The sequence below is a fragment of the Chiloscyllium plagiosum genome, chromosome 9 (assembly GCF_004010195.1).
Source record: "Chiloscyllium plagiosum isolate BGI_BamShark_2017 chromosome 9, ASM401019v2, whole genome shotgun sequence".
Taxonomy (NCBI): Eukaryota; Metazoa; Chordata; class Chondrichthyes; order Orectolobiformes; family Hemiscylliidae; genus Chiloscyllium; species Chiloscyllium plagiosum.
Window position 1 is genome coordinate 54772149 of NC_057718.1, and position 9681 is coordinate 54781829.

Consider the following 9681-nt stretch of genomic DNA (forward strand, 5'->3'; position numbering starts at 1 on the left):
TGCCTTCTCCGCATCCAATGAGACTACTATTCCTGGTATTTTTTCCTGATGACAGATTTGAATCACACTCAAGATCCTTCTAATATTATTAGATGATCTATGGCCCTTGATAAACGCTGTCTAGTCCTCTTTTATGATATATATGGCAGTACCCTCTTTAGTCTCAACGCTCATGTTTTAGAAAGAATTTTAAGATCTATATTTAGCAAGGATATTGGTCTGTATGATGCGCAATCTTCTGGGTCCTTTCCTTTTGAGAATAAGGGAGATATTCGCCTCTTTCAGCGAAGGCGGGAGGTAGCCCCGACTATATGAGTAGTTATACATGTCCATAAATGGGTCAGCAAATACACCTGTAAACTCTTTGCAAAATTTAACCTGAAAGCCATCTGGGCCAGGTGCCTTACCGCTCTGAAGTTGCCTGATTGCATCAAGTATTTCCTGAGTTGTTAGGGGAGCATTCAGGACCAATACCTGTTCTGGGGTTAAATCCGGAAAAGCCAGGCTTTTAAAAAAGGACTGCATCCTCCTAGCTCTATCTTCACAATCCTGCGATTTATATAAATCAGAATAAAACTTTCTGAAGATTGTGTTGATCCTTTTGTGATCGTGAGTCAGATTACCGGCACTTTCCCTGATAGCCATGATAGCTTGAGTAGCCTTTTTTTACCTCGCGAGAAATGCTAAGTATCTACCAGGTTTATCGCCAAATTCATATAATCTTTGTTTTGCAAATAATATTTTCCTCTTTGCCGTTTGGGTGAGCGCGATATTCGGAGCTGTCCTAAGGGCCGTAATGCTTTGTGACTTGGCAATAGAAGGTCTGTCAACGTATGCTGTTTCAGCTGCTTTTAAGCGAGCCTCAAGTAGACGCTGTCATTCTCCCTTTATTTCTTTCTGGGGTCGCCAAGTCTGAAATGATCAGACCTCGTGCATAAGCTTTAATAGTCTTCCACATCATTGACGGATTACTAGCCGTACCTGAATTAATTTCCAAGGAAGTTTTAAATTCTTGAGAAAAATATTTTACAAATTTACTATCTTTCATGAAGAAGGAATCCACACGCCAATGTTGGAGGGGGATGCCTTATTGCTAGGAACAATACACAGCAGCGTGATCAGTATGATTTCCATATACACAGCAGCATGATCAGAAATTATATTACCTATTTTACAGGATGATATGGAATTTTAAGAAGTCGAAAGGACAAAAAAAAAGTCAATTCTAGTGTGACATTTATGTGGATTAGAGTAAAAAGAGAAATCTCTACCTTGCGGGTGGAGGCACCTCCTCACATCTACTAATCCTAATTCTTTATTCAAATCCGCCAATTGTCTGGATCTGGGGGATACACCCGCAGTACTCTTGGGTATCCTGTCCGTATGCGGGTCCAATATGCAATTAAAGTCTCCCCCTATAATTGTATGACGAGCACCAAGAGCCGTCAGTTTGGAGAAGGCTTCCATTATAAATTTGAAAGGATGCGCAGGGGGACAATACAGATTTAAAATCCCATATTCCTCTCCATTTATAAGGGCTTTAATTAGTATATATTGTCCAGATTCATCTTTTATCTGACTTAGAATTTTGAAAGGGAGATTCTTCTGAATAAGAATGACTATTCCCCTCCTTTTTGAGCTGAAGGAAGAAAAGAAGTCCTGATCAAATCCATCCTGTCGTAATTTCAAATGTTCTTTATCCAATAAATGTGTCTCCTGTAGGAGAGCTATATCAACCCTTTCTCTTTTGAGGTTTGATAATATTTTCTTCCGGTTGATTGGTGAATTACTCCCCTTGACATTCCAGGTGCACCATTTAATCGAATGACTAACCATAATCGTCCAGGCAAGTCCGAGACCCCCCCCCCAGGAAGAGAAACCCCATCCAAAACACCCCGAGCATAGACCATAGAAAATTCACAAAAATAGAGATTCTTTAATACACTCACACCAATATAATAAAAAACTATTTCTAAATAGAAAAATTATAAAACATATTTAAACAGAGATTTTCCCCCTAGTTTCCAGGGGGCATCACTTCCTTTCCGAAAACCCACCATATCCTCTCCCAACCATTGCCCCACCCTCGACCCAGGCATCCCATAATAAAATAAAGAAAATTCAAGTGTACCACAAAGCTAAAGTTAACAGTATTAAAAAAAAGGAAAATTGCAAAGTGGAGAACAAATAATCCCCCCTCCCTACCCCCCCGGAGATAATATTAAGCAATAAAGGAATGAGAGAGAAAAAAGGGCGAACTGGGGAAGGAGAAGGGCAGAACAACATCATTCACCATACGAGTTAACTCTCACAGTTTATCTAAGAGAGTCCAAAAATTCCTTGGCCTTCTCCAGCGATCCAAAGTTATACACGGACCCTTCGTGGCTAAAACTTGGCATCGCTGGGTAGCGCAGGGAGTACTGAATGTTTAAATCCCTTAAACGCTTCTTCATTTCCTCAAACGCCCTCCTCTTTCGGACCAGAGCTGAGGAACAGTCCTGAAACAGCATAGCCTTGGATCCTTTGTAAGTAATGGCTTGGGAATCTTTCCCGAGACTTCTGGCAGCTTCTAGGAGCATCTGCTTCTCCTTGTAGCACTGCAGCCGGAACAGGACCGGGCGGGGGCGCTGATCCAAGCTGAGCCTGTGTATTGCAACCCGGTGGGCCCATTCTACCCTTACCTGGCCTGATCCAGCCTCCAGATTCAATAACTGCGGAAGCCACTGCTCCAGAAATGTTGTAAGATGGCCTTCCTCTTCCCATTCGGGAAGGCCCTGCAAAAGAATATTTTTTCGACGACCGAGGTGATCTTCTAATGTCCAGACTCGCTGTTTGAGAGTCTGGACCCGACCCACGGCCGATTCTGCAGCAGCCTCGGAGGTCGCAGCCTTTAGCTCCGCCCCTCCCACTCGATGTTCGATATTTTCTATGTCTTAGTCGTGCTTCTGCAGCGCGACCAACAACGATTCCCATCTGCTCCTGGACTCTTCTATGAAGGCGTCGATCTTTACTTCAAGCTTGGAAATCACTGCAACAAGACACGCCACCGTAGGCAAGTCCCCAGGGGTGGCTGCATACGCCTCTGCTGCAGCTGGGGAGGGTGGGGGAGGGGTTTCTGTGTGCTGCGAGCATTCTTTCCTTTAGTCATTTTAATGGGGCACTAAACTGCTCAAGTTTGGTGTAAAATAACTAGCTGTATTAAATAAAAGCTAAAATGATTTGACAGGTGTAGTGGAGGCGGGCAGCCCACTTTGCCTGTGTCTTGGGCAGAGCACTACAGACTCAGACTTGCTGGGTCACCGCCATCTTGGATCCCCAGTTTGCTTTCTTTTTATAAAATAAGACATAAACTAAGAAGCAATGTGTATGAGATGGACCATGGAACATCAGATACGGAAATATAAATGACCACAATCAAGATAGAAATTGAAAGAATTATCTTGACAGACACAGTCATGGGACTAGACAAGCACGTAAGCAGGAATTGCCACTGGTTGCACAAACTTAATTTCCAGGTTTCAAGTAGTGGCTGGAGACTATGGTGCATCCATGAGACAGAAAATAATGTAGATAGCCCATTCAGAGATGGTCATATTGCAGATTAGAGGCATGTAGACAAATAGATTACCCAAATTAGGTGTCCCAAGGTCCACTCGCTAACTGGCTTTACATTTTGGATACAGAGGAAGGTGATTGTGCTTTTATGGAGTACAGCAGCAGCCAAGCCATGGCACCATGTGTGGTCCAGCACTCGAAGGACTAAGTGGGACAGCTGTAGTGATGGGATTCACTAACTCAGGGAAAACACAAGTGTTTCTGGGGCATGGCAGAGACAGCTGTAGATCAGTTTGACAGCACAACATAAGTAGGCAAGAATGCGCACAGTGAACAGCCAAAGATCATGGCCCAAATTGGTAACAATACATGGGGTGGAAAGGTGATAAGGTCCTGCAGTCAGAATTTAAGGAGCTTGGTACAAAATTGGCAATCAGGACCTCGAGTAGTAATCCCTGATTGCTTCCAGTCCCACATAAAAGCAAGCACAGAAATTGTACCATATTAAAATAATTATCACCAGAGAAAAGAAAACCACAAGAAAAACTAATGGGGTGAAAGGTCCTCTGGACCTGATGGGCTGCATCCTAGGAATTGTTTTAAAGAGTTGCTACAAAAATAGTAGACACACTGATATTGTTCTTCCAAGAATCCTTAGATTCTGGAAATGTCCAAGAGGATTGTATAACTACCCACCTAACACCCCTTTTCAAAAAGAGTGGGAGTCAAAGAATAGGTAACTATAGGCCAATTAGCTTAACATCCGTCATTAGGAAAATGTTAGTCATGAAGTACGAAATAGAAGAGCATTTAGAAACGCACAATATAATCAAGCAGAGTCAGAGCAGCCTCATGAAGGAGAAATCATGCCTGACGAATTTATTACAGTTCTTTGTGATGGTAACAAGCAGAGGAAATAAAGGGGAAGCACTGGAAGCAATACACTTAGGTATTCAATAAACCTATTTTACATAAGGTTACTTAAAGAGCCCCGGTATCAAAATAGCATATTAACTTGGAAGCAGATTGGCTAACTAACAAAAGTCAGAATTAGGATCAGTGGGAATTTTCAGGACGACAACCTGCAACTAGTAAATGCCACAGGAATCAGTGCTAAGGCCACAAGTATTCACAACATATTTTCATGACTTGGACAGAAGTAAACATTTTTCAACTGATAAAAAATAGGTGCAAAGACAAGGTGAGAGAATCATAGAATCCCTACTAACCCTCCAAAGAGAATTGCACACAGACTGACACCCCTACTCTGCCCCTGTAACCCTGCATTTTCCACAACTAATTCACTTAGCCTGATCATCCTTGAACATGATGGACAATTTGGCATGGCCAATCCACCTAACCAGCACATCTCTGGGCTGTGGGAGGAAACCGAAGCATCCAGAGAAAACCCATGTGGATGCGAGTAGAATGTGCAAACTCCACACAGACAGTCACCAAGGTTAGAATCAAATCCAGGTCCCTGGCACTGTGAGGCAGTAGTGCTAATTACTGAACCACCATGCCACCCTTAAGTCAGGATCCACCCTTAGGATGATACATGGAAGCTACAGAGGAACATAGACAGGTCAATGAAAATTTGGCAGATGGAATATAATGAGGGAAAAATGTGAGGTTATGCAGACAGAAAGAATAGAGGATGTAGTTGAGTAAAGACTGCAAAAAGCTGAAGGAAAGAATGATTTGCAAGTCCTTGTGCATAAATCAAAAAAACTAACATGAAAGTTCAGCATTAGATACAAGCTTTTATTTATATACTGTATTGAAACTTCATCTACAGTTAAAAAAATGTCCATTCGAATATCTCTAAACCTGAAGAACAATCCTAACTTTCCAGCCTCCAATGATAAATTAAGTTGCTCACCCCTGATAAAACCCCAATACATCTCCCCAATGCTCTTTCTGAAGGTCTTTACACTTGATCTGCATTGTCACATTCTGAATTGCCAAATTAGTGATTACAAAAGTCTTACATCGGATGCCTTTATTGTTTATTGTCATTTAGGTGTCATTTACAGTATACTGACTTTTCATATTAATCCACCCAAGTTCATAACTTCACATTTCTCCCCATAAACTACATTTGCTATGCTTCTGCATGTTTAATCATTGTCACCTTGAAATCCAAAATAATACTCTTCACCAACTACTCCACTCCCAAATGTCATTTGCAAACTGTATGCAGCCATTCTCAACACAGATATCTTAAAAAGTAATGACTGCAAACGGATTCCTGAGGAGTATCACTGCACCAGTTACCTGACTGAAAAACATTCACTACCACACGTCCACTAAAACATACTCACAAGAAAAGTAGTTTAGAACTTAAATGTACTTATTAACGGTTGGCAATTGTTTGCAGTAGCACATCTTCTCGTAACTTAAACTAACTTGAATAAATAAACTAACTTACTTGAGTAAACTGATTAACAATCGTGTGAATCCTTGCATCATGCTAATTTCAAGTTTAGGCATGACAACCAATTCATACACCTGCTTAACAAATAGAACGTGATCTTCTTTGCTGAATTTTCTTCCATATAATCGGATATATCTGGAAAACAAAATACAAATTTGATAAATATTCCACATCGATAACCACAAAATTTTAGAAATAATACTAAATATTAGGCAGTCATCACATTTTTGTAAGGGTTACAAATTCATGGACTCATCAACCTGAAATATAAATAATCATATTTGCACTCGGACAGCTGGAGGTTTGACTGCCAATAGTAGGAGAAATAAATATCAGGGGTGAACAATGGGCTATAACTGGAGGACCATGGAAGAGAGTTACTGGGTGTGAGGCCATGACATGTTCATAAGGTTAATAACTTATATTGATATAGCCTTTATCCTACAGTGGTTAGCACTGCTGCCTCGCAGCGCCAGAGACCCGGGTTCAATTCCCGCCTCAGGCGACTGACTGTGTGGAGTTTGCACATTCTCCCCGTGTCTGCGTGGGTTTCCTCCGGGCGCTCCGGTTTCCTCCCACAGTCCAAAGATGTGCAGGTCAGGTGAATTGGCCATGTTAAATTGTCCGTAGTGTTAGGTAAGGGTTAAATGTAGGGGTATGGGTGGTTTGCGCTTCGGCGGGTCGGTGTGGACTTGTTGGGCCGAAGGGCCTGTTTCCACACTGTAAAGTAATCTAATCTAAAAAAAAAGTAATCTAATCTAATCTAATCTAATAAAGCATTCTAAAGAATTTCACAGAGGCGTTATAAAAGTTAGACAAGGACAATTAGGTCATGTGATTTTAATGCACATCTTAAAGAAGAGCAACAAGGTACAAAGGAAGAGCGGCAAAAGTAGGGTGTTCCTTGCTTTGAGGTCTAAGGTTGATAGCACATCCATGGAATTTGGAGTGATTAATATCAAAGATACTCAATGAGCCAGGTTTAAAGAAGCACATACATATAATAAGGTTTTGGGGCTGGGACTGGAGGCAATTACAGAAATCTCAGAGGTGCTGAAAATAAGCACAAGGAAGATGAAGGTATTACTGGACCAGGAGTCAAAGTAGGGTCAAGTTACCACATGGGTGATAGACAGGATTTAAATTAAGGTAGCATAAAGGCGATAGAACTTTGGCTGGATCAAGTTCATGCAGAACCTAAGATCGGAGGCCACCAGGATAGTATTTGAATAGTTCAGTTTGGCAGGAACAATGGCAAAGATGTGGGCTTGTGCACTATATAGACTGAAGGAAAGTGAGAGAGGGCGATGTTACGGAGGTAGAAGAAAGCAGTCCGAGTAATGGAAGAGCATGAAGTTGGGTTCAGAGTCAAATTAATAATTAAGATTGCGAACAATCCAATTCACTCAGATAGTTGACAGAAAGAGACAGATTATGAGACAGAGTTAATGTAAAAGCTTTGATTTTGCCCAGTATTTCACTGGTCAAATAAGAGGCAAAAAGTGAGGCCATGTATGATACATGTGCAATCTGGCATTGCATTTTCAGATGCTGTCACTAAAGGCTGCATGCACATTAAAAATAGGAGATGGAAGATTAGATCCTTGGGGAACTTAAAAGCAAACCATGCAAGAGCAGGAAAAGCAGCCATAACAACAGATTCGCTGGCTACAATTGGATACATGAGAGTGGAATTAGGTAAGATTGTTTTGAACTAGAAAATAACTGAGGTATTGTCTAAGACTGCAGGTAGATCAAGGAGTGATGCTCACAATCATACAGGATATCATTTGTCATTTTGATCAGTACCATTCCTGTGGGAGAGACAAAAACCTGATTAGAAGAGCTGTGGGAATAATCCCAGAATTAAAATCCTGTGCCCATCAGATATGATTGAACATGCTGGGGCTTTTTTCTGTCAATAGGAAGATCCAAGTGCTGACCTGTTCAAGGCCTTTATCATTATGAAAGAGGTTATGGGAAAGACACAGAAGATGCTTCCACTTGTGGGCAAGAACAGCTTGAGGAGCCATCAATACAACACAGTCACTAAAAAATCCAGTTAGAATTCAAGAATAACTTCTTTGCTGACAGAATGGAATGCTGGACTCCACAGGAATGATTGAGATGCATTTACAAGCTAAACAGATTAGATACATTTACAAACAGATTAGATGCATTTACAAGCTAAATAACCATACAAGGGAGAATAGAATACAAGAGTAAGATGATGGAAGAAAGCTAATGTGGAGTATAAACAGCAACACAAGCCTTTGGGCCAAATTACCTGTGTTTTTTCACTGTAAACAGTGATAGTAGGCATTTAGGAGACAATAACATGAATCAATCATGTATTTCTCTACACTATTTCTAAAACAAAATCTTTGCTCATTGATGGCTTGTGCTTGACATGCACAATAATTCACGTTAAGTTTATTCCAAGTTAGCACTGGTCTCTGAATATTAGTTTCAGACCTACTCATTAACAAAACCTGAACTCTACTCATGGGATGGGAAGTGGCTATCAACAGCATATGTACTATAATCAGTTCATTTTCCATGACCTATGTTCCAATCCTGGATTTCTGTTTTTTTGTTTCTTGTTTACGTGTGTGTGTGTGTGTGTGTGTGTGTGTGTGTGTGTGTGTGTGTGTGTGTGTTTTTTATATATAAACACACACACACACACACGTAAACAAAAAACAAAAAAACAGAAATCCAAGATTGGAAAATAGGTCATGGAAAATGAACTGATTATAGTATATATGCTATTAATAGCCACTTCCCATCCCATGACTAGGAAATGCCTGAAATGTTTCACACTGTCTCTTTCCAAGTCACATGCGACCATATTTTCTAAGAAGCACGTGGTCATGGTAACATATACTAGAAGCAGGCAAGATTATGCCAGATTTTTCCTCAACACTCATTACCACATGTTCATTTCTGAGCTTCTCTGCTTTAAAAGAAAACAAATTACTGCAATAGAGAAATTTTCAAGCATCATGTTTTACCATTCTCTATCTGGGCCATTAAGTTTCAAATGTTGCTCCAAATTCCTTAAAGGTGTTTAACTGTAGAAGTTCCCACAGAAAAATGAGAAAAAGCCTTTTTAAATTATTTCTACATAAACTGTATGTACATTACTACAGTCATCACCTCACCCTTCAAAACTACTCCCCAGACAAACTGTCCTGTATCATTGTAAAATTATGGAATGAATGTCAGTTCTTGTCAATTCATTCTTTGTCACTCCTTTTGTAGGGCTGTTGGCATCATCTCATTTCTTCCCGTGTTTTCTTCAAACCTCCCTCAGTCCAGATTTCAACGTTAAATCACAACTGATTTTCATTTTTGCTTTTGTTTTAATCCTCAAATTCTTCTTCAATTGCAGCCAGGTAAGAGTATGGTTCATTACCTGGATTACACCTCTTCCCACCCTACCCCTTGCAAAAATGCCATCCCGTATTCCCAAGTCCTCCGCCTCATCTGCTCCCAGGAGGACCAGTTCCACCACAGAACCCACCAGATGGCCTCCTTCTTTAGAGACCGCATATTTCCTTCCCACGTGGTTAAAGATGCCCTCCAACGCATCTCGTCCACATCCCGCACCTCCGCCCTCAGACCCCACCCCTCCAACCGTAACAAGGACAGAACGCCCCTGGTGCTCACCTTCCACCCTACCAACC

The 9681-nt window shown here is 41.0% G+C and overlaps 1 protein-coding gene across 3 annotated transcripts in view; it reads right to left on the reverse strand.

Annotated features, from left to right (window-relative positions):
* LOC122552867 (proteasome activator complex subunit 4-like) overlaps positions 1-9681 on the reverse strand; it is a 193287-nt gene that overhangs the window by 166688 nt on the left and 16918 nt on the right. For all 3 annotated transcript variants that reach the window (XM_043695950.1, XM_043695949.1, XM_043695948.1), the window contains exon 2: positions 5987-6127. In XM_043695950.1, coding sequence (XP_043551885.1) covers positions 5987-6127 — 141 coding nt within the window. The remainder of the gene's footprint in view (positions 1-5986; positions 6128-9681) is intronic.